The following is a 27,550-nucleotide window of genomic DNA, read 5'->3' on the forward strand; positions in this document are numbered from 1 at the left end:
TATTATCAGCTATTAAATTGGTTAGGTTCCTCTGTTAATACTCACGAAGGCTAAAAAATGTCACTTTAGTTTTTAAAACTGTTTAAAAACAGTAATAAATCAACTTTATGGGGGTGTTGGTGGTCTCATATATTGTTGTGTTACACCCAGCCAGGCGTATGTTTGTTGTTGTTGTTTTAACTTTCCTCAGTGTGGATAATTTTAGATTGGTAAACTGGCAATTGAGTGCATGTCTGAGCCTAGCTATTATAATAGCAGCTGAATCTTTGCCCTTTAGATCCTACAGAATGGGTCTCGCTGGATTGATGTCTCAGGCACGATTTCATCTTCTTAGACATTAAGAATTGTGATGTGATCAGCAGCTGGTGCCTGTAGAACTGTACAACTACAGGCTTAATCATAACTAACGATACTGAATTCATTCTGGGTCATAATTACTGCCCAAAGTAATAATTACTGGTGATTCATTTAATAGGAGCTTGTCTTAGTTCTTGTTATTGATTATGTACTTTCATTTGAGCAATAGCTCAAATGAAACTGTCAGGTGTAAAGGTCAAATGATCAGTCAGTGAGCTCATCGTTGATTAAATCTGGAGATAACAAACAGATTGTCCTTACCCACTGAAACATCATAAATCATGTGTTTTAGTGACTGGGAGGAGGTTGGGGAAGGAGATGAAATCAGGCAAATAAATCAACATTGCTAAATTGTTGGCAGGGAATGTAATTTAATCCTCCTCACCCAGCAATTACCATCGGTGTGGCTTATTGTGCCTTCACCGTTGGTGCTGCTGTTTGGTCCAGTGGATAAGTGGAGTTGCTTCATAAGAATAAATCCTCACATGATTGGAGACAGTCCAGCAGCAGACTGAGCTTGGCTTACATCCACCTGCTCCAAGTCAAACATGCTCATCAAATCTTAAGTGGGAGATCTTTTCCTTCCCCATTTCAGTTTGTTTTTTCTGCCCGGTGACATTATTATAAATGAGAAGGTTTGTTTTCACACTGAGCTCTTCCAGCACTGAAATCCCGTGCAGATTGCCAATGATTTATCAGTATTGCACAAAACAAATGGAGACATTGTGCCAAAGACAGTTCCTCATTTTCACAAGTTTCTCGTGTTCTGAGAGTTCTCTCGGTAAAGCTGATTTTCCCTGAAAAATGGCAAGATAATGATCGATCATCGGCAGTAAGGAGAAAAAGTTACAGGTTAACATATCAAATATGTTTTACAGCTGTAGAAAAAATAAAACTATGTAGATCAAATAACATATGAGGTAAATGTAAATGTGCAGTTTTTTAAATATATCATTAAAGTTTTCTGTCGCTGTCTGTCATTTACAAACTCACTTGGGCCGGTTCTGACTAGCACACAGATGAAAACTATATTGTCTAACCAGTGTGTGTGTATACACAGGTTCCTCTGTTTGTGTGTGAAGGTGGGTTGTGATGAGGACACGGAGCCACGTGGCTCTTCTGGGTTTTCTCTTTTCCACCCAGCCCCCTCCTTCCCCTTCTTCTGTCTTTTTTTTTTTTGCTTTTAATTTCTCTCTCCCCCCCTCTTTAAAAAAAATAAAAAATCTTGTTCCCCCCTCTCCCACCCTGCTGTGACTTGTGACTGCGCATTTTCTGGGCAGCTTTTGTGGAGTGACAGGGCCATGTTGGAGTCAAGGAAACAGCACAATTGCAGCAAAAAACAGACAAGTTCGATACTGATCTAGCTCGGGAGGCTGACCCGCAGCGTTAAGGCCATTGTTTTTGGCCACAGAGCAGTATGGCAGATGTTTTTGCTGCTGTTGGCAGAGCCTGAGGTTGATGAAGTTTGCACAGCCAAGTGCTTCAGCATGGACTGGTTACATAGCTGTGAATTTTGTTTGGATCTTTGTGGTCTGCAGGGGATGGTTCCTAATGATTCTGCTGACCTCGCTGATCTTTTGTTCACCCTTGGGCATTCCTCTGATTTACGGACATGAAATGTAGCATCACACTGAAAGATCAGTCGAGATAGAAACAACCGAGGCTGAGATGTACACAGTATTAATCCCTGGTGTGGGGCAAACTCCAAGAACATCGAATCTTACATTTTATCCATGATGCATCTCAACCTTTACTAACTTCAAGGCCTTTTTAAGTCCATGACAAAGCTTATATTTCTTCTCCATCTTGGTTGTGGTATGCTTTCGTGCAGTAAGGAGTAACAAAAGCTGCTCCTCTTTTACTCATAACCTGAATTAAAACGAGAGTTTAACACATCAGTGGAGCCAATGGGAGGGCAGCTAACAAATCTAACCTGTCAACAAGCCACATGACTAATTGGATGGAAATCTGCTTCCATTAAAAAGCGTTTTACTCCTGATGGCTCGATGTGTGAGTTTGGCAGTCAGCACTGCTCTGTTTTTGTCTTCTAAGTGTGTGAGCATTCATCACAGTGTGGAGTGGTCAAGGTTCAAATGAGCTGAACTTTGCCAACGCCATCCCTTTGAGCTCAACAACTGTTGTTTATCTACACATTCTTCCAATGGAAAAAATGTGTAGATAAAAGCAGTGGCTCTCTCTGTCTCTCTTCCACAGCATGTCTTTTATCCTGTCTTCCTTCTCTCACCCCAACCGGTCGCAGCAGATGGCCGCCCCTCCCTGAGCCTGGTTCTGCCGGAGGTTTCTTCCTGTTAAAAGGGAAAATTCATCATTTTTCCTTCCCACTGTCGCCAAAGTGCTTGCTCATAGGGGGTCATATGATTGTTGGGCTTTTCTCTGTATCTATGAAGCGCCTTGAGGCGACATTTGTTGTGATTTGGCGCTATATAAATAAAATTGAATTGAATTGAATTGAATTGGCACCATTGTTACATTGTGAGTGAAAGTCCTCTTAACAGGTCTACACAACCCTGCTCTGTTTGATCAATGAAGTTTTTTTGTTTTTGTTTTTTGCTGAAGCAAAGGCCTTAACTTGAACTTTCCCCCCATGCTTTAGACTTTTTTAAAAGTAAATTTGTTAATGATTAAACAAGTAAAATAAGTCTCCCCGGCACTGACGCCTGACATTTTAAAAGTAAATACTGAGCTGTCAGACTTTGTGGTGCTCCAAGGTTATGATTAATACAGGCTCATAAGAAGGAACATTTCCCAGAATGGTTTCATGAATAAAGACCTGTGACTAAGTTTCCACATAGACTTAGATGGACACAGAGATGGCTCTGCGGCAACAGCAAATACTATAATGAGTTTAGCACAAAAACTCAAAAGAGTCATGAGAGCCTTGCTCAGTCCCTGAGTGCTTGATGTTTCCTTGGAGCCAGTTCCACAATAACCCCTCTCTGCGTTGTCTAGCATTAAACACACATATGCCAAGATTAATTCCGTTTGTAGCATTTTAAAATGACTCAAAGCTGTAAGAAACGAACCGAGTAGCTGCGTAGGATCTTAAAAAATGCAGTGCTTGTTTGTTCCAGATGACGAGAAATGTCTTGAGAAAGCGCGGTCGTTCGGACGAGGACAACAAACTGTGTCAGGTAAGCAGAGATGTTGTTTCTACACGCCAGAGGAAGCAGTTTTCTGAACTTGGCGTTGACAGCTTGTAAAACCTCATCGAAACTCTTCTCCGTGTCCACAGAGTCCCTTTCCTGCTCAGAAAAGACAGCCTTAATTTAAATAGTTGCACACAAAATGTCAACACGGGCTCAAACACTGTGCTCCTGTTATTTTGCTCTGCTGTGATGAGTCACGTTATAAAAACCAGCTCTGTTGCGGTCATAGCTGTTAGTGGGTAGACCACTACAGCCCGATCCTGCACCACACTTTTCCACTACGAGGGATGGGGATGCTTTTCCAATCCTCTGTTTCCTTGGTTTCGACAGCTGTGATCATGTGAGCAGAACTGTTGCTGAGTAAGGAAATTAACAGCTACTGTTAAGGAGGGAGATATAGAGGGGGATTCATCATGGAGGCCTACTGCTCACCCCAAACAGACCATAGGGTGCTTTCCGTCCCAATTCGTCGACTCTTTCAAATGCGGCCGACAAATGCGTCCTTCATTTCCCCGAATTTGAAGGATGGGTTGGGTGTGTCCTTCGTGGCCCACCGTATCCCAGAATTCATAGCGAGGCCCAGCCTATTTCAGTTTCCAACGATAGCGGCTGCTACTAAGTTTTAAAATTACTCATACTAATCTTTCTGGGCCACAAAATAAACTTTTAACATATTTTCAGGCGAGAAAGTAGCTGTGTAAACTTTAAATATCTGCTTGGTTTATCAAGACATTGCATATTTGCCAAAGTGCTCCGACGTTTTCGGAGACGTCTGTTACCCACCCGCTCGATAGCTAGCCGGAGGGTTCAAAGGTCACTTGAACCGGCGAGAGCAGCGGACTCCCAGCTTCATCGTTTTCAGACCTCCGCTGTCTTTCGCTACTCAGGTTAAACATGATATATAAGTCACTCGGATAACTTAAAAATGTAATTGTTTGGCTTTTATCTGTGTTTTATTTGTTCCGGAGTAAATCGGTTTGGCTGAGATCAAAGTTATTAGATTAGATTAGATTAAATAAAACTTTATTAATCCATCGGGTTCCTCCAGGATTTTTACACAGCTGAATAAACGTCAAACAGAAAACTGCTTAAACAGAAGTATGAGACGGTCGAGTATTTACGCCAGTGTCCTGTCATATTTTAGAGAGCAGACGGCCGAGTTTATTAAACTCCACTGAGACAGCGGTGACGCAAATCTGAAGGCTAGACCGTCCCATTTTACAGCCTCGCACTTCTGGCCTTCTTGGTCTTCGAAGGACCAGGCCCACGTAGACTGCGAAGGCCGCGTCCTCCAAAGGAGGCAGCCTACGTTTTGGGACACAGCTAAAACAGACACAAGTGGGTGATTAGGGGAAGTGGACACCGCTGTGGAGAACAAGACACAGGTGAATCAAATCAGAGCAGACTAGACAAAGGAAGCAAAACTAAAAGCAAAGCACAAGGAGCACAAATTCTCTCAAAGTAAAACAGGAAGAAATAATTAAACAGAGAAAACACAATCACCTTAATGAAATTAATACAAGCAACTTGACAGAGGAGGGCAACATACTAAGGGAACACAGAGAGTGGCAAAACATTAACTAAACATGGGGAACACAGGGAAGGCCGGATAAACTAAAACAGGAATACAATGCAAACTACTATCAGCAAGAATGGAGCAAAAACTAGTAGGACTCAAAATAAAAGATTACTACAAATACCAGCACAACGCTGCCTCCACCTTGCTTGACAGTTGGTGCAGTGTTTTTAGGCTTGAAAACATCATCTCCACTCCTTCAGACATACCTGTTGTTATTGCAACCGAATAGCTCAATCTTTATCTTGTCTGAATAAAACCTTTCTCCAGAAGACATTTGGTTTGCCCATAAGCCATAAGCCTCAAATTTCAGTCAAGCTTCACTTTGGATAGTGACACAGGTTTTCCAGCAGTTTCCAGTTCACGGCAGGCCTGAAAGCCGTGGTGGCTTCTGGTTTGTTCCTGAACAATTTCCTCTCATCTGAGGGTGAGTTGGGTCTGTCTTCCAGACCATTGAGTGTGGTAACACATTTTAATAACTTGTGTACTGTTGTTTAAACTGATGATCTTGGAATCTGGAGTTATTTAGAAATGGCTCCAAGAGACTTTCCCATCATAAATCTGCAGTTCTCCTCCTTAGATCTTCACTGAGGTCCATTGACTTTCTTATTATGCCGAGTTTTGGTCAATCCGGTGAGTGCTTTCAAACAAATCGTTTTTATCTTTGTGAAGAGAAACTACCCGTTGTAATCAACCATTCTCACTAATTCGAACTCAAAAGACCTTGTCAAGTTGAAACACTTTGTGGAACCTTCAGGACAACGTATTAAAAGATTTAAATGAGTCTTTGTATATATTTGAGGCTATTTGTATACTTCAGACTCTGCATGGAATAGAGAAAATCCAAAATAAAATTGTGCATTCATATCTTGCTTTTTTAAAATTGTTAAAAATTATGCTGCACAGTCCTCCCGCCTAGGAAAAAGAACAGTGTCCACAACTTGGGTGTGGAGTAGCCAGATTCATTGATTAGAGTGGAAGCATTGTGTTGCAGCATCTGCTCTGCAAATGGTCCAGATGTTACTGTTTTCAGATTGACTTTAGCCATAGTGTCGCACTGTGCTGCTGCTAACTTCTGCGTAATGAACAGTCAGTGACAGTAACACTATGAAATGAGGGAAAGGTGCCAAAAATTGTTTCAAGATTGATGGCAAAAATCACAGTGTTGAAAGAGCACACAATCAGACACATACATTGATATTTTATTTTATTTCTTTCTTTGTTTTGCATAAAAAATCATCTGCAGCAAAGTCATGCCATGGTTAGCAATGTCAAGTCCTGTAAATAGATCATTTTCTCTGCAGCAGTATTACTTTAGATATGCATGTTGTGAAAATTTAAACCTCCAGAAAGAAATCTGTCTTTCTATGGCTTCCGTTAGAGGCCAGTAAAATGCAGAGCTCCTCATAAATTGTGAAGTATGCAGTTACTATGCAGCGTGTTGCTCTGAAGCCTTTATAAGGTCTTCAAGCGCTGCAGCTTGCATTGCCACATAAACAGCCACGTATTGTTTATAAGAGCTGGGGGCTCTTATGTGCTCTAAGGACTGGAGAAATTGAGAGAGGGAGAGTGAAACTGCCCTCCAAGAGGTTCATCAGGAACATCTGTTGCCTCCGATAGTGCCAAAGCTCCACGCAGGCACTCGCACTTCACCTTCATTCTTTAAAAAATCTCTCTTCCAAGTCAAGAGCTGATCGCATCGCATGCCTGGATTGAAAGTTGGATCATTTAAACACTTTTTTTAGTTTGGTAAGAGAGGTAAAAATGTGGAGTTCAGTCAGTGCCATGTGTGATGCAATGCACAGTCCTCAGAGGCCTTTGGAAAAGTGCTTCACTCTCCACATCACAACATAGATGAGTGATGCAGATTTATAGCAGTGCAGATATAGAGTATATCCACATGTCTTTGTGTGCTGGGAGGAGAGGAACGGATGACAGAGCGACTGTTTTTTCATGGTGAATAAGAAGGTGAGCCCAGCTGTGAATAATCTGGTATCCTTTTTATTAACCATCAAGTCATGAAGTTTCTTCTTCTAGTCTTCTTCCTAACCGTGTCCTTGCAGACCACCTCACAGCTGTCTACACACTCCTCTTTGATGCATTTCTAGTCATTCATATCAATTACAATCCTACTAAAAATCTGTGTGAACCACTGAGTGGAGGTTGTCAGCAGTGACTCTGAAGTTGTTCTGTGTGTCATGAGGCCGCTTGGTGTGCTGTCAAACCTTAACACAGAGTCACAAAGAAGCCAGAGAGTCTTTGTCCCCTGCCTTTGATTTGACACATTTATAGCTGCGCGGCTATAAATACACAGCAGGCCAGCTTTTCAAAGAAGTAGTGTTAATTTGAAACTGTTCGTTGGCACTGTGACAGCTCTGAACTTGCACTGAGTCTTGGAGAAAGATGTCTGTGGTTCAGAGGTTGTGATGACAAAATCACTATTTTAAGTGGAGAAAATGACTTCAGCCTGCATTTATTTAGATTTCTTGGCCCGTTTTAGGAAAAAGCTGACATTTTAATCAGAATGCGTGATTTATCACAGCTGTACTTTTGTCCAGTTGATGTTTTTGTGATTTCATCCTGCTGTGCAGGGCTCTACAGATCCTTTGAACAGCGGCTTCTACCTAACCTACAACATGGTGCTCAACCTGCTGCGTGTGCAGGAGATCAACTCAGAGTGCATGCAAGTCTTTCTACCAGTTCCAACACTACAGGGCTTTGCCTGATGTAGTGGAGAGTAAGCATTTTCATATGTGCACACTGCAGATTAGATAAGAATTTGTATGTAAATCACTGATTTTAATAGCATCTATAAGTATATATTGTAGTGTATTAAGTTGTCGGGTAAGATCTATCTGGATGAATCACCACACCGTCACGTGCTTTAAAATCAGGCAGCAGCTGGCCGATATAGGCAAAGAAATCCAAGTCAAGGAGTAAATGTCAGGCCTTATGATGACATTAAACATCAGATTATTTTACATTTTTAAACTTGTCTGTTTATCTACAGTCCTACCTTTTGTCAGATAAGAATCAGTGACCTTTTATTGTATTTTGCTTTTCAGTTACGGTCCAATATGCTCACACTGACAAACACAGGAAGAAAGCAAGGGCGTTATTCGTTATTCCTACTCCTATAGGTGGCATGGTGGGAAAAATTCCTAATATGATTGTAAGTAGATTTTATTTTATCCTGTACATTATCTTCAAAAAGTCTAACTGCATTGTGTTTAAAAAAACAAACAAAGAAAAAAATCAGGCTGTGTTCCAGCAATTTATTACAAGCCCAACCGCACCATCCCCCCTGCATTTGTAAAGAAAAGGACAATTCCACCTGTATGGCCTTTAAAGGCTGACATATAAACTGTAAGTGATTTGCATGAGTCCTTTCAGTTTGTGTATCTCTAGGTGTTTACACATGTTCAGAACAATACGGTCTAAAATTACTTATACAGTCGAAGGTACTTCAATAAGAAATACATGAGCAACGCTTAAGGAACCAAAGTAAGTTTGTAATGTGCTGAGGATTAGCCAGGTTAAGTTTGAATGAAATGTTAAGCTAACTAGTCCAGCACAAACTGGATTACTAAACTGATTCCTTTGTAGGCTGGTGATTAACCCACTTTCCCTAACAGCTTCAAACTCCTGCTGCGATCCTTTATCGTCCTTCTTTCATCTCTACACTCCAGTCCTTACAGACGCCACCGTTGGTGATTTACATTTTTTACATGTTTGTTTAGCAAAGCAGGTAGACTGAACTGCACATCTCACAGAAATATTACGCTCAGTGAAGGGACTTTTGTTTCATGCTGCGTAGCATGAGTGTTTTAGAAACAGGGATCTTTTTTTGTTTTTGTTTGTTTGTTTGTTGTTTTTTGGTGGGCTCTTATTTTGCCCACACACAGGGAAAGCACCAAACAGAAAGCAACTTTCTATGTAAATCATGAGAATGGCTCATCCAAATGGTCACAAGTTTGCATTGTACTTACTCTGTGTCACATCAGAAGCAAAACAACCATGATATACTCCAATACTCTGACAAGTCCCATATGGTCTAGCGGTCAGGATTCCTGGTTTTCACCCAGGCGGCCTGGGTTCAACTCCCGGTATGGGAAATGTTGCATTTTGTATCTTTGTTATTTTAAATGGGTTCCCATTCAGAAGTAATGTGGGAAAGTATAACGTAAATATCCAAAAGTTGACTGTTCATCAGTGGGAGAAACGTTTCGTCACTCATCCAAGTGACTTCTTCAGTCTCAGCTCACTGCAGGTTTCCCCAGTTTCACCCATCGTGGCCAATTTGTACATGGAAGAAGTGGAAAAGAGGGCTTTGTTATCCTACCCTGGAACACCACCAAGCCATTGGTTCAGATATGTGGATGACACACGTGTGAAAATCAAATCTCAGGACGTATCGCAATTCACGGATCACATTAACTCGGTGGAACAACACATCAAATTCACCAGGGAGGATATGAAAAGTGGCAGGTTGGCCTTCTTAGACTGTGAGATTTCCATCAGTAATGGGGGACATCTAAAAGCTGACGTGTACCGTAAACCTACACATACGGATCAGTATTTAAGGTTTGACTCTCATCATCCACTTGAGCATAAATTGGGTGTCATCAGGACGCTACAACACAGAGTGAACACCATCCCCACAGACACAGCAGAACCTCATATCAAGTAGGCCCTGAGTAAATGTGGTCATCCCAGCTGGACTTTTGTCAAAGCTGGGAAGGCGCCTAAAGAAAGCTCCAGCCGATCCAGGAGAGAAGGACAACCGCTGCCCAAGCGAAAACCTGTAGTGATCCCATATGTGTCAGGAGTATTGGAGCAGTTGAGATGCATTTTTTCTAAACACCAGGTCTCTGTGGCTTTTAAACCCCAAAACACGCTGTGCCAAAAATTGGTCCACCCCAAGGATCAGGTCCCCGACACAAACAGAGTAACATAGTGTGCGCTGTTAAGTGCCAGGATTGCCAGGATTTATACATCGGGGAAACCAAACAACCTCTGGCGAAGCGGATGGCACAACACAGAAGAGCTACCTCGTCAGGCCAGGACTCTGCAGTCTATTTACACCTACAGGCCAGTGGACACTCTTTCAATGATGAGGATGTACACATCCTGGACAGGGAGGAACGCTGGTTTGAGCGCGGAGTCAAGGAGGCCATTTACGTGAAAAGGGAAAGACCATCTCTGAATCGAGGAGGGGGGCTAAGGGTACATCTGTCACCATCTTACAATGCTGTGATTGCAGCCATTCCCCAACTCTCTGTGAATGGTACTCATGGCCATTGATCAGTGGTTGTTGATCAATGGTCATGAGAATTTGCACAATTATGATGAAGGAACTGACCTCCCAGCCCATTGTTCCTTCAGTGGGCTGGTTTCACTCATTATGCAAATGTACTGTTTATAAGGTTGGGTAAACCTGCAGTCAGCTGAGACTGAAGAAGTCACTTGGATGAGTGATGAAACGTTTCTCCCACTGACTCCAAAACAGAATGGAGCACATCCTGGTAAATAAACATCACTTTGATTGGGCCGCCAATCAAAAGAGACCAAGACAGTTTATAATTTAAATAGGAAACATCAATAATAATAATAAAAAAAATAGGTTTACCAAACAAGTTTAGATCTCACACTCGGGAATCCTGTTTTATTTTTTTATTTCTAAAAGGGAAAACATGGCAAATGATGTTGGTGACAGAGCTGAGTAGTGCTCATAGTGAAAATCTATGATGTGAATGTAAAGGCTCATTTAAACGTTTTCTTTCAGATATTGAAAGGACAATTATAGGAAAGTCCTAGCTTTACAGTTTAAGTGTGCATGCGTGATCTCTTTTCTTTACCAACACAAACGCGGCCACCAGCACAGACAAGCTGAGCTTGAGATTTAAGAGTTTCTTGCTTTGATTTCAGCTGTGCTGGTGAAATCTTTGTGTCGTAACGATGAGGGTTAGAGGTTTTTAGCAGATAAATGAAACTGTTGGTGCTAGATAAGCACGCAGTTTTCATTCACATTGCTCTCCATCACTCTGACAGCTAAAGTGGTGGTTGAAATGATCTCATGTGCAAGACAGCTGGTACTTATCGCACAGCTTTGTAAGGAATCCCGAAAGAAGTCCAACAAATTAAAAATGAGAAAGGTTGCTTGGCATAAACACTAATCTCACACCTCACAGTGTGGATGGCAAACTGCTGGGTGGAGCAGCTTCTAAACAGAAATCGGGCTCAGCAGGTAGAGCAGAAGGTTGGTGGTTCAATCCCCAGTTTTTTAAAGCATCTTACAATCTGTTAAAAGATGCTTTTGGCCTTTATTTTCATGCTACAAATCTGTAGTTTGAGTAGTAGCAGTAGTGCTATAATCAAACTGTCACAAGAGGCTTTACAAGAGAGGGTTCACATCAATGCTGGCATCTTTTTCACTTCTGCTGCAGCCCTGTTTTCATTTATTACTGATGAGACAATGAAACTGGACCCTCACATGGTGAAATGCTGAGCATCGCCTGAGTCACGATGCCGTCAGAGAATTGTAATTTAGATTAAGGAGACGTCTGCTGCAGCTCTTCATGTCACACCTCACATGTCACACCTCCTCTGAGATCCTGTTTTTTAAAAGCTCATGTTTGATAAAAAAAGAAGATAAAAGTAAATGTTTCCAGTCCTGATGAGTTCCTGCTGACTGAGATGATGTCCAACAGTTTCTGACAATTGAATGATCTGACAGCTGACCAAGCCACCGCCTCGCTGTCCTGCTTTGTCTTCCAGGAAAACATGGGGACAAACGAACACAAACAGTCATTCCTTTGACTCAGCGTACAAATATTCATCCTTCCCCGAACATTGACATAAACAACTTTATTCCTATTCCCGCACATTAGAGCTCCTTTTGCATTCTTGGATTCTTCAGGTGGGTGGATTTTTTTTATGTGGGTTCAGCCTAACAAATGGTCTTTGGACATATTTATCTGATGGAAGGCTCTGACGATGGTCTTGATCCACTAACTTTTGTCAGCAAACCAGTTCCATTCAAACAGCACTGGCTTCTCTGAACTGTTAATACTGAATAATGAAGGAAGTGGAGTCTCGGTGTGGAGCAGCCTCAGAGTGATGATCTTTGGTGCTTTGTGGTTTGACTGTTGAGTTCAGTGGTGTGTTTTGGAGCTACTGGTGAGGATTTAGTGTCTTCTGTTAGTGTTTTGACCTTTTTTTCTCTTTCAGCAGGACTTTTGTTACTCCTCTCACTTCTTAGTCCTTTATTTGTGGACATAAAGGTGTGTGTGTGTGTGTGTGTGTGCATATGTGTGTTTGGTGTATACAGGGCTGTCATCTGTCACTAAAGACCACCTGCTGCTAGTTCAGCTGGAGATGATAGCTTCCCAGCCCGATTGGCTGTGTGTTTCTACACCATTTGGTATTTGGAGAAAATCCAGCTGAAACAGCTGCTGTGAATGTTGTTTTCTTGAAGAAGAGATGAGAAAAGAAAATTTAACAATGTATTTTATGCTCCGCTCTCCACGTTAAATCTTCTTACAGCCCCATAAGCTTATTTTGTGAACATCTGAAAGGGGTCCAACCCAACGATGAGACCACATGACTTAAACCCATAAGTGTATATAGTAGTTAAAACCACCTTTAACAGAAGCTTCTCCTGAACATCCTTAAATAAGGATATGAAAGCTTTTTCTACCACCCTGGAGCCACACTTGTAACTGAGATTTATTGAGTTTGGGGCTGTTAGGTAGTTGTTGACAATATTCAACGGGGTTCAGGTCAGGCATGCCGGCTGGCCAATCAGAGGTAGTAATACCAGATCAGATCTGATTGGTAGTAGTTTAAGCCGGGCAGGCAAGTGCTATGCTCCTAACTAGAAAGGGAAATCTGCATGTCCATAAAGCCTGTCAGCAAATGGAAACATGAAGTGCTGTAAAACCCTAATGGTAAACGTCGTGTTGACTACAGACTTGTTAAAACATCGGCAGCAGATGGCACCTGAAATCATCAGAGTGCAGAGACTTCATACTGGATCTAAAGCTACTGGCAACACAGAGATGTTTGCTGAAGGTAAGGAACATCCATGGTTCATTTATCACCAGATATTTATTAGTTTCTCTTAAAATGTAGTCTGTGTTAAATCCCTAAACAGCAGAGCCTTTTCACAATCGTCAGACAGTTTGTTAGATGTACTGCTGCTCAATAAATTTTAGGCACTTCTAAATAAAGATATTTGATTGTTATATTATATTATGTATTTGTAATTCTTTTCCTTTTTTGGGGGGGGGGGGGGGGGGGGGGCATGCATGTTGATTGACCAATAAACTAAGCTTTCAGATTATGCATCTGTTCAGGAAAAGTTATGTCAATATTGTAAAACATGTTCAATAAGTCATTCTTTAACTTCTTTTCCTGCAGGAATAACAAAGATCAAAAGCCTCCTGCCGGTCTCTACCCACAGCACCTCATCGAGTACTAAAGATAAAAACCCTGTATGCAGGAAAACGATATAATAAACAGCTTTATTTTTCCTTGTTTCTTTAGATGAGGGAGCGTGATGTACATATTTGACATATTTCAATAAATGACTGTATGGTGATTTGTTTACTTACAGATTATATAAAAAGCACACTGTCCATTTATTTATGTTTACATTAGTTACACAGGAAGCTGTAATAGCAGCAGCAGTCCAGCAAAGGCAACACATGACTTGAACTCTGCAGCACTCTAACCAGTCGTGATACAAATCAAACTTCCTGATTTGAACATCAGGTTAGATAGCTGGAGAGGAAGACGGTGCTGACCTGGAGTCGGCAGCTGTGTCGGCAGCCTCTGGTCTAGGATCGGCTTTGCCGTCAGCCCTTTAATTAACAATGAACCTGAGGCAGCATGGTCAGAAGGATGGAGACCAAGCTGACCCTAAAGCAGATCATCCAGCACACTGACTCCAGGTCAGGAAAAGCACTAAGCAGAGATACATTCACAGGTTTACAACCTCCCCACCCCTCCCAGCAGTGGTCAGACCCTTTAGTGGGTGCATGCAGGCAAGTCTTTCCATTGGTTCAGTAGATTCATACATGCTAAAAAAAAAAGAGTTCCATCCTCTCAGAACCTCTAGCCCCTAACCTACATCTGCTTCAGTCAGCTTAACTACAGGGATTGTACAGGTTGTCTCAGCTCTCTCCAGCCACGAGGAGAAGTGGTGGACAAGACAGCAAACTGTCTTGAAATTGAACAGGCCAGTGTGGGTTTTCTAGGATGTGTTTTGTCCACCGGCGAACTTAATGCACAATCAAGTACTTCACGTTGTAAATCCATGCAGGGTATCAGAGATAATTGGCGCGAGATGGTAGGTAGAGAGCTGGGATCCCGGGAGTGCGTGTGGACAGAGCAGAGGTCGCCTCCACTGCTCACTTAGCTTAGTTAGGGCTTTCAAAGTGGTTTCCATTTGTCGGCGTCTCCTGCAGAGTCGTGTGTGGGATGTCTGCCTCTTTACGGGACTCCATTTGTGGCTTGAAAAAGTCTGACACGAAGAAGACCTGTAATAGACCAAAAATAAATGAATAAAATAATTAAAAATAAGTGCTACTGAGGTTTGAACAGTTACATCTACACACAGCGTTTGAGTACTTACCTTGACTGCCAGAAGGGGGTGATATATAAAAAACTCCTGCGGGCTGAACCTAAAGATCAGTGCAGGACTTACCACGAGCAGAGCCATGAGCGCGCCCTGTATGAGTCCGGTGAGAACGTCGCTCCAGTGATGCTTGTAATCAGACACTCTCGACAGTCCGGTGTACACAGAGGCGGCAATCAGGAAAAACTGGATGGTCGGTCTCAGCAGCCGCGCCCAGTCGGCCTGGAGCCGAGCCTGCAGGTAGAGCTGAGAAACACAAGGCTGGACGTTCACGAAGGGAAAGGATGTGAAAAAAACCTGCTGGTCTCAGAATTTTACTGATAGAAGGAATTTGTTCAATGCAGGCTGTTTATCTGCAATTGATCGATGATCTAAGCTGATAAATGTCTCTATACCTCTGTTTGCCTCAGGAACAGTGTCCAGTGAGTTCATTTGTTCATTAAAACAGGGTGTGGCCCCAAGCACAGACAACCTCCATGGCTTTGCAAAGATTTATGCTTTGTGTCAAATGTCATTTAAATGGCAGCGCTTTTCCATACTTCAGACTTCCTCTTTGGGTGTGTGTGAGAGCTTTATCGGTGCCAAGACTTTGTCCCTGTGTCTATTTATATCTGCTGCTGTTGAATGAGTCAGCAGACCGCAAAGTCCATCGGAGCCGGGCAGTAAAATCTCCTCAGAACAACACACAGAAGTGCTGCTGATAACGGGCGCGAGGTTGAAGGTGCACAGATGTAATCTTAAAGAACTGTAAGTAATCATTTGGAAAATAATGATGTCTGCTTCGTGACGCCATGAAACAACAGCCAGCAGACACTCAGCTTATCATAAACAGCCTTGGTGCAGCATTTGCATAATTTCGTCTAAACTACCAGGAAGATGGCTACAGTTATGGACTTATGGAGTTATGGACCAGTTATGGAGGTGAAAAGTTGTGCCTTTGTGTCCATTAGACCATCTGAAGGAGAGTTTCCTTGTTTTCAACGACTGACGGGCGTAGCTGTACATTAACAGGCGGAAGATGTAAAAAGTGGAGCTTTGCTGGGAAATAAAGGGAAAGTTCCTGCACTCTGTGGGGGACAAAACTCCAAGTCACAACATCTAATCACTTTTATTTCTGCTTCCAGAGCAGGTTTGCTTAAGTAACTTCAGTTTTTATTGTTTAAAAATACTAAACATTTTCAAACAATAAAAAGCAAACTAACTAGTTTAGTTGTTTTTTTTTTCCTCCGGGCTGATGATGGCTCCTCTCTGAGCCTGAGCCTAGTTTTGCTGGAGTTTTCTTCCTGCTTGCTCACTGGGAGTCATCTGACTGTTGGGGCTTCTCCGTATTACTGTAGGGTCTTTACCTTAAGATATAAATTGCACTGAAGTTGTAATTTAGCGCTATAAAAAACTTTGAATTTAATTAAGATTTTATTCGTTTCAATCTAATTATAATTAGTTAAAGTTATAATTTTAATTATAGATTTTCAACTATAAGAAAATCCACCCACTCACCCCGACATTGGATTGGATAATCATATAAGAATGGATGGATAGTTCAAACAAATACTAAAACTTTCTCTGTTTTAATTCATTTTAGTTACTTTTTCAAGAAGTCTGATCTTTAGTTGTTGGTTTTTTTTTGATTAGCTAAAATGTTTCTTTGACATCGAATTTTAGTTTTCAGTCAACTATAATAACCTTGCTTCCTCAGCCGCCACACCGGTCAAGTCAAACATTGATGGATGGGATTACAGATCAACATGCAGCTGGCTGAGATACTTACAGCGAGGAAGAGCATGCAGTACATGGAAAAAGACGAGTGGCCGGAGTAGAACGAGAGCCTGCAACAGAGAGACAAAAGCATAGCTCAACACCCGAGTAAGGACATGTTTTTATTAACACGGCGGTCTGAGCTGACTGGAGAGTCCCCAGCTTTAGTTAGCGCTCGTTTGAAACACCACATCAGCAGCCATGTGCACACACTGTGGATACTGTGGCACAATTTTCCCAGTCAGGAGGCTTTTACTGATCAGATTTAGGGCCTGGACTGCAGCGCAGAACAACCTGCTGCTTGTTGAAAATCAGTGGATTATGTGGAGGAATTTGAAAAAAAAAAAAAAAAAAAATCAGCTACTGCGTTAAGGATCTCTATAAACCAATACTTGCAATACTCTGCTTTAAATTCAACATCTTATTTCCCCTAACCCTAGAGAGCCAAGTTAGCATGAGCCCCAGGAGCTGTAATAAACGAGAAATATACTAGGTTATAATAAAAACCCAGAATTATCCTTTGACCTAAAAGCACACTTTAGCTAACATGCTGCTAACATGACACTTATTTTCTTTAAAAGCTCTACAGAAAATCCCTCAAAATAGCAAAGCTGAAAATCTTCATCATCATTAACAATTAAGCTAATCTATAAATCAACTCCCCAGCAGTGACTGTTGGTTACACCCAGCAAAGTAAACAATAACAATGCCGACCTCCATAAATCCCCAACAGTGGCATCAGATTAGGACTGTGGCACCCTGTGTGGGATGACAGGATGAAAAATTCATGATTGCCACCTTACAAATCAATATTTGTGATTTCACATCCATGGAAACGAACTCAATCCTTGACAGTGAGCTGTGTCTTTGCTGGGCAGTAAACCTTAGACACAGAGGTGTCATATTACTGTAAGATGATGCTGGGCAGTCTATCTCAGCTTCCTCTCTCCTCTCCTGTTGCAGTTATTAGATGCATTAGAGTCCAGCAGATGCCAACAAAGACAGGGAGCAGCTTTTTATTAAAAAAAAAAAAGCAGACTGCTGAGTAATAATGGTGCTCCAGGAAGCAATGATTGTGCACCACGCCCTGATAAACGTACAGCAGATACCCCAGAGCGGTAAAGGGTAGGTGGGCCTCTTACGCTCAAGGGCCGCAGCTCGAGCAAAACGTTTCCCCGTCTCGCTTTAAACAGATAAAGAAGGGGAGAATCAAATGTAACGTAAACCTCCTCACAGCCCATAATAAACACGTAACTCTCTGTATTCCTCTGTGGCCGGGGCCTCCGTCAGACTGAGAAGAGGAAATCCTCTCCTCCCAATACTCTTCCTCCTGCTCTGAGCTGATAAGAGACAGAGACCTTAAATCAAAATACGCTTTACATTCCTGTGATATTACTCAAAGTGGCTCGCGCTGCAGCTGCGCACATTACAGATGTCACCCATTTACCACATCTAAACACTTCCCAGCTGTTTTTTTTAAAAATGATCTTTATCTATGCCAGAAGATCATTAATGACGACTGTACTATGAAGGAGAGCAACATAAACAAGGTTTGTTTCCCTTCCCTAACGACCAAAATCAAATCAAGCGGTCATGTGGTTCTCAACTGAATTAACTGACCCGGCTTTTCTGGGTCTCGGTATGAGCGGTGGTGCTAACGCCGCCGGTGACGGTAAACAATGGACAATGGATGGGAGTAAAGCTGGATATTTCTTACAAGAACATTATAAAGAACAAATAAGACTTCAGAAGTATAATCCTGCTGCAGCCTCAGCCAGGAAGGACAAATACATTTAGGCTGTGTGAATCTAAAAATGAATTACTGTGTGCTTATAGATCATTAGTTATTATTAATCTCTGGCTCTCTTCCACAGCGTGTCTTTATGTCCTGTCTGCCTCCCATCAACCCCAACAGATCGCAGCAGTTTGGTTCAGCCTGGTTCTGGGGAAGGTTTGGTGTTTAAGTTACTACGGTGATGTCCTCCGATGGGAAGTGAACTGTCCCGAAGAAACCTGAGGTTCGCTAACAGCAAATCCAGCTTCACAGTACAGCACTTTGCTTTGTTCTAACTGTGCGAAAGTAATCAAACACTTAATACCTGAGACTTAAAGTATGTCAGAAAAAACGCAGAATTGTGTACTTACAAATACAGCTCATGGTTGTGGCTGCTGAACCACTATCTACAGCAGGATATGGTGCTGAGTAAGTGCTGAGAATCTACCTTATTTATAATATCAAAAGGGGCCATCTCAACTCAGTCGTACACGTATAACTGGAACCTACATATTTCTCCCATTGGTGTGACGTTGCTAGGTTTGATGTGCTTGTTCTCATTTACGCTTCAGTAATAGATGCAAGTGATGCTGAGCACAAGCTGAAAGTCAGAAGCACAACTTTAAAACGGTTATTCAGAAGTTGTTCAGTGACATGCTTCACCTCTGCCCTTTGTGCTTACGCTATGAACATATTACAAAACAATGGCCTGAGGATTTTTCCAATAATCAGCTCAACAAGAAGAAAACCCCAAAAAAAACAAAGCTGGTGTGCATAAAGTTGGAAAAGAGGTGTTCGTTTCAACATCTGAAATCAAAAAATCATTCTTATTTGAACTCGGGCTGCAACCGCTAGTTTCAAATCTAAACATCAGAATAAAAAGATGAATCAGAGTCCATGGTGATCTGTTTAAATGGTTTGCTTTTTTCCAATAAAAGGCCAGCTGGAGATTATATAACATACAGCACTGAATCATCACACTTGAGAAGCTAGCCTAGACATCATTTTTACTCAAACTGACAATCCTGCTTCGAGCCCTGCTTTCCTGGTGCTGGGTCATACATACCGGGCCTCGTTGACCTGCTTCGCGTCTCCAGTGCAGGTGAAGTTTTCGATGTAAGTCCCTGCCGAGCAGTTGATCAGTTTCCAGTCAGGTCTGCACAAATCCAGGAAGTGCGGCCTAAGCCGGCCGATCGAATACTTGGCGATGTCCGTCAGAGACTGGCTCATGGCGGCACCGAAAACGAAGGTGCCGATGGCTTTGTAAATGCAGGCAACGTAGCTGCCGAAAGACGACTTGGACTTGATGCGGTTTAGATGAACTAAAAGACACTCGCCAACAATCATCTGCAACGAGGGGCGGGAGGACACAGAGTTACATCTTTATACAGAATGACAGGGTGACACATTTAAAAAGAAGATGCAGATAAATGAACGTCAGAGGCAAAATCCCAGGATCATTGTTTTGATTTTGTTTTTGAAGACTCATCTATGATGAGTCCTTTGAACAGTGGGAAGGAAAAACTCCCTTTTAACAGGAAGAAACCTCCAACAGAACCAGACACAGAGCGGAGCCAACTTTAAATATGTGCTATTTCTTCATTTCCAGTTTTTCTGCTAAGATTATGACATTAAATAATGAAAAAAAATGTCTGACAAATTTGTTTGTTTTTTTTTATCTTCTGATCTAATCCTTTACAACGAAGAAAATCCTTCTCATAATGCTGCTTTCGAAATACATAAATGCTCATTTGACGGTAATCAGAAGGGCTCTGCAAGAGCTGCTGAGGTCACAGGAGGATGTCCACTTAACACAGTAAGCCTCGCTCTTTCAGTTCATCTGAAACTTTAAATAAAACCTGAGGCTTATGAGCACGTTATCATGTTTCTGCAACGCTATGAACAGGCAACAGGCCTCGAAGGCTTAAACAAACACACTACTTCTTCATTATTACTTTACAGCAGAAGAGCTGCTTTATCTCGACTTACAGTTAAAAATAGTGTAGGTTTAACAACTCTAAATAGCCGTGTCATTACTTAAAACGATAAAACCTGACCTCCGTCACCACTAGAAGGTTTGCGTAGACCTTCACATCTGTAGGTTACACATCCGCTCAATTTTAAAGCCTGAGGCGGAAGATTAGGTCAGGTAAAAAAAACAAACCTCTACCTCTTTTCTGTTTCCTCATTAAATGTAGAACATTCAAAAAATGATTTGAACAAATCAAACTGCTAGCACATTAGTAGAGTGGGGTTCAAACAAATCATGCATTGAGGATTAGAACCATGCAGTTCCATTAAGCAGGGTCACGAGTATAAGAAGAAAAAAGAAGTGGATGAAAGCAGTCAGCAAAACTCCAAACTGAAGAAGAGTAAAAAATAAAAGATGTACAGAAGTGAACAGAAAACAAAAACTGGTGCACTTACAGTGAGTACCGTGACGGGAATCATGACACCTCCTAACAACTGATAGGAAATGGTGTCGTCTTTATAGGGGTACTTGATTGAATCATCGTTACAGAAAAAGCCCCGGTGGAAAGGACTGTGTCGCAGAGTGAGAATTGCAAATGGGAGTCCAGCTACCAGAGAAGCAATGAGACAGAGAAACAAATACAGGTTACAAGATGTCAGCGGGACAGAGTTCTCTCCACCACGCAAAGCAGGAGCCAGCAGCCACGTGAGAGGGCGTCGAGGAAAAGCCCACGCTCCTCTGAAGTCCGGCTTTCAGCAACATCATTAATAGTTAAAGTGTTAGAGCGACAGATGGCGAAACTGTGGTTAGTGTTTCTGTTAATGAAGAAAAGTCAATCCTAAAAAAGATTAGAGCTGAGCAGGTGCATCTCCTGCGCTGGGAACAGCGGCAATTGTGTTTCTAGGCTGATTCGGTCTCTTTGTTATCAACACACTTTCCTCTTTCCTAAAAAGAAAAAAAACCTTCCTCAGTGGTCCTGTTCCATATCCCCACGTATCCTCCCAAACCTCACATTAAGAGACAGGGAACAATGGAGTCAATCGTAATAACGCTGAACAGCAGTTATTAGACATTGAGGGGAAAAAAAGAGAGGGATGAATCACTGATGCTACAAAAGCAGCAGAAAGCAGACGCTCTTCCTGCTCTTCCCGTCATTCTCCAGAAACAACCGCTCTGTTCCAGAAGAGCATTCCAGCTATTTTAAGGAACAGAGGACGCAGCCTGAATGTCTGTTGCACAGATTAATAACAGAGACATAAAGTTCTCTCTGATGTTTACATAAAACCAACCCCCCACTCCTGACTTCAGTCATTATCCACAATTAAATATCTGGAAATAGTCGATTGTGTGCTTTGCTGGACTAAATGTGATTTAGAGCTCTTTGACTGCGTCAGGAAACCAAACAAGTGAATTACAGGGTTTTTTCCCCCTACAAATCCATCTGTAGTGCTTGACAATGACAATAAAATAAACTATTATTAATTGTTCTGCAGTAGTTGTAAAGTGGACATCCTCCTTCACCTTTAACTCTTTTTAATACACCTCCAGTAAAAGGAGCCGACACATATTCAGAGTCTCAGTAACAATCAGCAGTGTCACTGCTGTCCTCCATTCGACTCTGGGTGTTTATTCTTTGATGTGCTGTTCTCTCAGTCCCCACAGACCGCCTCACAGTGGATATTTTGACTTGCCAAAGCTGATAACAACAGTAAAGACTGCTTCCCATGCAAGTGGGGCACTAAAACCGCCGCTTATGCGTCACACCACAGGAACCGGCTCAGAACGGAACATGTGCTTGTTGGCAAGTCAATATATTGGCTGTGAGGCGGGTCGTGTATTTATGTTGAGCCTGCTTTAAGCGACTCCTACTTACACAGCTAATGGGCAGGGCGAAGCCCACAGTGTAGAGCACCGTGGAGGTGATTGTACTGCTGTGGAAAGGGTACTTGATGCTGTCGTCTGTACAGAAAAAACCCCTTTGGTAGGGACGGATCTTACCCAGGTTATAGGCTGCCAGAGGCAGACCTCCTGTGGAAGGAGAAACCGGGAGGAATTACCACAGCAAAAAATTCATACGTTAAAAAAACATACAACATATTATACAGAACGAAGGTGTCAAACGGGACAAACCTTATTATGTATTACTTGTGTTGTTAAATTTGATGAAAAGACCAAAATCAAAAATCAATATATCATAAAAAGCTGTTTGCTTTATTTTATTTTTTATTAATAATGTTGAAGAACAAGAACAATAAGAACAATGTGTGGCATTAGTTCTGGACTACTTCAGACTGGTGATTATTTGGTGAAAAAGACTGAACATCTACAACAGCTGCACTACCTTGTAATGAAATGCAGTACCTGTCCTAATAGTAAGCAAGAACTACATCAGGTTACACAAGAAATACTGGTTTATACTCTGCAACATTACATCTTAAAGATGAAAACATCTTCCGGCACGAGTGACATAACCACTCTTTGGGCAATTTGTCAGTAAACTGCGCTGAGAGGTTTGTGGCTGGACGACTGACTCACACAGATGTGAGAGGAGCTTTGGACTCGGCTAAGATAAAATACCATAAAGATACCAGAACGGGCTGATTAGTTAGACAGTCCAAAGTCTTGATGTAATGCTGCTGCCATTCCTGCAGGCTGTTTAGCCTGTTTAGCTCATTGTACGGTGCGGAGAAGACAAGATTCATTTTAGCAGAAAGCATGAGTCCATCAGTGAAAGGTAATGCGCAAGGCTGCAAATGGACGGGTGCGCACAGCCGCACAACGCCAGGATATGCCATCATCTACAAATAAACTGCCCATTCATTCGGCCTGGTATCTCCGCTCTGCGTGCCTCCTCTGCAGCTGTCCTCACCCTCATGAGGGACAGCTCCTCACCAGCTGAAGTTGACGGCCTGGAGCAGCTGGAGATGCCAGAAAGCTGGGACTGAAACGCACTCCAGACAGCTCACGGCTAACTTTACAACTGCTGCGAGCAGCCAAACACAAACAAATAGGCAGAGAAGAAGAAAAAAAAGAAAAATCTTAATCTCACATTTACCAGATGACATTCCTGTGACTCTAACAGTACAACATGCATGTGCCTGTTTGGCAACATGCAGCAGTGCATGACTGCTGCTAACAGCCTCCGTCTGTCTGGAAACAGACTCTCACAAGATGCCTGCTTGTAATTTAATAGCCCCTTTGAATTAAAGGGTGAATGTGAACTGCACGCAGGCAGTCCAGCAGCTTCTCAGGGCAACACAGGTTCAGGTGTAGAGCAGAAAGAAATCTGCATCCTTTAATTGATATATGTTTCTTTTTGCTCACCTTAAATCTAAGACATAGCAATTACTGCGATGGCCAATTGAGAAATATCAACACGACTATAAGACCTGTTGAAACATGATGTGAATTAAATTTAATCACATTTTATTTGTATAGCGCCAAGCCACAACAACAAACCCTACAATAATACAGAGCAACTCCCAAGAATCATTTGACACTCTGTGAGTAAGCACTTGGCAACAGTGGGGAGGAAAAACTTTCTTTTAACAGGAAGAGACCTCCAGCAGAACCAGGCTCGGGGACAAGCAGCCCCAGCCCCCCCAGCCCTGTTGGGAGTGGTTAAAAAGTGCTCTTCATTATAATGGTATAATCTCTTTGCTTCACTTTAATGGCCAGTTTGTGTTTGCCGTGTCTGGAGAAGATCTTTGGTGGGAACAGAAACTGAGAAATGAGTCTCTAACTCACCATGTGGGGCTATTCAACACGTCTACAGTACAGTTTCAGATTTGCTCTGCAGTGCTTTCAGACCTTTTGAGGGAGGGAAAGTGCGGTCACATGTATCAGGAAACTTTGCTGAGCAGAGGTAGCACTGTATTCTAAACTAAGTGTCAGGAAATTTACGTTTGGCTTAAATGAGTCACGGATTATAGAGCAGCATATAGACTCCAAATTTTCCCTTACATAAGTGAAAGAATACGTCAGTGCGTCAAGTACCAAACCACTAGATCAGGAGAGAAATCTACTGGTACAGTGTAATTAATATGATATTCAACGCATGAATTATTAGTTTTACACTGCGTCTAATGTCATAATTATTTATCAGCACATGCTTTGCCAGCACAAACTGAAAAGTCAGTTTGCATAGAAGCTGCTGAAGATAAGCTCACATATTACAGCTGTACTGTAGCACCACTGTAAATACGACGTCAGTGAATCCAGCACCACTCCCTTCACGTGAACGAAAGCTGCTAAATACCCATTCAGCAGGTTTATACCCGCTTCCTAAACCGGCTTACATCAAAAAGACTAACAGCATAGTACATAAAAGCGAGGACGGGAAAAAGGCGTTTAAATACATACCCAGAACTAGACAGACTATATCTAGTAGGACAAAGGGGATCCCTCTCATGTCGAACATGTTGTCTCTTGCCTGTGTTTTCCTGAGTCCCTGTCTGCTGCCGGGTCTTCTGCCGTAATAAAACACCAGGGGGACGCTCCTCCTCAGGACGTAGCTGCTGCTGTGCTCCTTCCGATTGAATGAGAGCCAAAGGAAGGCAGCAGCGAGCTGTTTAAAAAGCACAATAAAAGCCGACGCCCACCAAAGAAACACAAAGACCACCCCGGACACAGGAGAGCAGCTGCATATCAAAAGAAGCGAGTGTGGCTCACAGACCGGCCTCGCTGCTGTGTTTGTTGATGTTGTTGTAGTTGGGTGGGGGCGGTGGTGGTGAACTGCAGCGCAGCCGATGACTCCGCATATGCTTCATGATGGATTTACAGCCGATTTGAAAAAAAAAAGCTTCGTGATAAAAACAAACAGCGAGTCTCGGCTCGCAGCTGTCCCGCGTGTCGCTGTGTGTATCCAATGAAACACGAGCCTGTGGCGGACACGAGAAGACCCGAGGAGATCGCAACTACGCCAGGCCCGCTGCTGCATTCACGTACCCGCGTGAAGCTGGGGGAAATATGAAGCTTTAAAATGGCGCGTTCATATAATATCGGTAGATTGTTGAAAAAAAAAAAAGGTTTTTACAATTACAAGGCAATTATTAACGTTTTTTTTTCCGCTGAGAAAATTAATATAATTATGAGGATGTGCCTCTGGGGACCCTGAACGTCTAAATACGTGTATTAAACTAATATTAGGCCTGATTGTCTGGATTTTTTATTGCATCTTAAAAGATGTGGAGAACGGCTTTTTTAGGCTATGGCTTATAATTTGTATGTATATAATTATAGCTAATGTCTAACAAAAACAAAAGTTTAATGCGTGCTGTCCTTTTAGAAACTGCCTTTTGCATTTTAATTTCACAAATAAATAAACATTTTTCATTGAACCGCTGTATCAATATCGCCCTCTAGGGTCCGGTGGTTGAACGTGCGCACTTCTTTAGCATTGATTCACATTCCAATGTTTTCAGTTCCGTGATCACTGTGATTTATCTGCAGATATTTAAACACAAACAATTGACTGACATTGGTTATATAACCCTCTAAACAAAACATTGCATGTCAAATGTCCATGAAGGAGTTAAAGTTAAAAGAGGAAACACTAACTTCAGCACAGCCATTTGCAACAGCTCTAGTTCCTAAAACCTTATAAATTCAGTTTGCATATTACACGCTGTCGGATTATAATATTATTTTATGCCATGTTAGACCCCTAATTAAAGATTGTGAATTATTATGTAGTTTTAGTTTGCATTATGCTCCTGAATTAGAAGAAGGTGATAACTATTACATTTGGTAAACTGATTTGCATTATATTAGACTGTTGATTTATTGTGAATGAATGATATTGTTTTATGATGCATTATACTGCTGAGTTATAAGAAATACTGTTTGCAGAAAGTCATCGCCTTATTTGTCTGGTTAGAAGAGAACAGAGCATACTGCCCCATCTCACCAGGAGCAGATAAACAGGGAGCCAAGGTCGTAGCTTAGGCGCTGTGTGAGAAAGAGTGTGAATGTTTAGGCTTTTATGATTAGGTGGGGGCCACTAGAGGCTATAAGAGTTTGATCAAGGCTCCACCATTTTGAGATCTGATGCTGTCTGCTGTATGGTGTCCATCTCCCATGCGTGTATTCATTAAATCATCGTTTGACTTGACCCGGCCGGACCAGTGTGGTTATTTTTGGTTTTCCTCTTGTATCCATCCTCAATATTTGAATCCGTGACAACGCTCATGATGTTCCCGATCACATATTCATCAGTGAACAAATCTCAAATCCAAGTGAGTCACATTTCAGGTCTCAGTTTGATCAGTTTGGAGACAAAGTTAAAGAGAGGTTAGAAAGTTAAAAAGAAGAGGATATGCTAATTTTTAAAAGCCATCACTGTTTTGCTTACTTGTTAATGCACGAGAAATAAACAGATATGTAGTCTTAAAGGACCGATAACTTAAAGACTTAGATTTCACTTCTTTTCTCCCACTGTAAAGAAGTGAAATCACTGTATTAAACATGTTTGCCTGTGACAATCACGGTACATAGAAAGATTGCTTTCACAATAAATGTCTCCATGACGACCTCTGAGTGCTTCCTGTAGTGCTCAGAATCAGCTTTCATGAGGAAAGAGCCATTATCAATATTGCATATATTGATATTTGTCACAGCTGTACTTGGAGAAGCATGACATCAGGGCTGCAGCTCTTCATTTATTCTCACACATTCATAACAATAGAAAATGTTATGAATGTGTGTGTCTTGCTTTTAAACTGCTTTTAAACTTGAGAGCAGATTGTGAAATCAACCCACAGAGATGAGAGAAATTCTAAATCACCAAACAAGTCTTTATGCATACCAAGTGACACCAAAGCATACAATAAATCTAAATGAGAGAACATATCGACATCCCTAATCAAACCAGAAATACAAATAATGTATGCCACTGCACTGCAAATGATCACACCACAGTGTAACTCTGAAACCGCTGCAACCAATTCACACATGGGTACACACATCACAGACAACTTAGGTTTCAGTACTACTAAGAATTAGTAGTGTATAATCTGTAGCGGTTTGAGATAGGGAAGTGACACATACAGTACATAACTGGCTGTGTCACTGGAAGAACTGCAATGTAACAATTAGTCTTTAATATTGCTGTGAGGGAATTTGGGTCCACTTTAATCATAACTGATGACTAATAATTTAACAAGAGGGGGCAGTTCCCTTTTCACAAAGAGTCAGGTTCATTTTTCTTTCAGTGCAGTTTACTCAGGTTATCGTTCTCTAATATTAAAATTGTTAATATTTAAAAAAAGAATCAGGCAGGGGCAACTGTTTTTGCAGTACTGTGTGTGCC

General features: G+C 41.8%; 1 protein-coding gene and 1 non-coding gene across 4 annotated transcripts; one reads left to right on the top strand and one right to left on the bottom strand.

The window, feature by feature from the left end:
- The first annotated feature begins 9,143 nt into the window (after positions 1-9,143).
- On the top strand, positions 9,144-9,215 carry trnae-uuc (transfer RNA glutamic acid (anticodon UUC)). The gene has a single exon. It is a non-coding gene; the product is annotated as a tRNA-Glu (tRNA).
- Positions 9,216-13,398: 4,183 nt separating this feature from the next.
- On the bottom strand, positions 13,399-24,799 carry plpp1a (phospholipid phosphatase 1a). Of its 3 annotated transcripts, XR_014875205.1 has the most exons (7): positions 24,604-24,799; positions 22,115-22,269; positions 19,336-19,616; positions 16,509-16,566; positions 14,810-14,986; positions 13,568-14,642; positions 13,399-13,515 (listed from the first exon to the last, which is right to left on the bottom strand). XR_014875205.1 is itself a non-coding variant. In XM_085167382.1 (6 exons), the coding sequence occupies exons 1-6, from the start codon at positions 24,659-24,661 to the stop codon at positions 14,523-14,525; spliced, it is 846 nt and encodes a 281-aa protein (XP_085023508.1). In that variant the 5' UTR covers positions 24,662-24,799; the 3' UTR covers positions 13,399-14,522. The 3 variants fall into 3 exon arrangements, 2 of the variants coding, with proteins under 2 accessions (XP_085023508.1, XP_085023507.1); XM_085167382.1 differs by lacking the exon at positions 22,115-22,269 and adding an exon at positions 20,697-20,848 and having other exon boundaries at positions 13,399-14,642; XM_085167381.1 differs by having other exon boundaries at positions 13,399-14,642.
- Between the last annotated feature and the right edge of the window lie 2,751 nt (positions 24,800-27,550).

This window comes from Neolamprologus multifasciatus, chromosome 7, assembly GCF_963576455.1.
Source record: "Neolamprologus multifasciatus chromosome 7, fNeoMul1.2, whole genome shotgun sequence".
NCBI lineage: Eukaryota > Metazoa > Chordata > Actinopteri > Cichliformes > Cichlidae > Neolamprologus > Neolamprologus multifasciatus.

Excerpts from the sequence above, each read along its gene's own strand:
- plpp1a (XM_085167381.1), bottom strand. The coding sequence starts at position 24,661 with ATGTTCGACATGAGAGGGATCCCCTTTGTCCTACTAGATATAGTCTGT. Across the intron at positions 16,567-19,335 it reads AAGCAGGTCAACGAGGCCCG|GCTCTCGTTCTACTCCGGCC; the intron begins GTATGTATGACC and ends TCTCTGTTGCAG. Across the intron at positions 14,987-16,508 it reads ACTGCATGCTCTTCCTCGCT|CTCTACCTGCAGGCTCGGCT; the intron begins GTAAGTATCTCA and ends TGTGTTTCTCAG.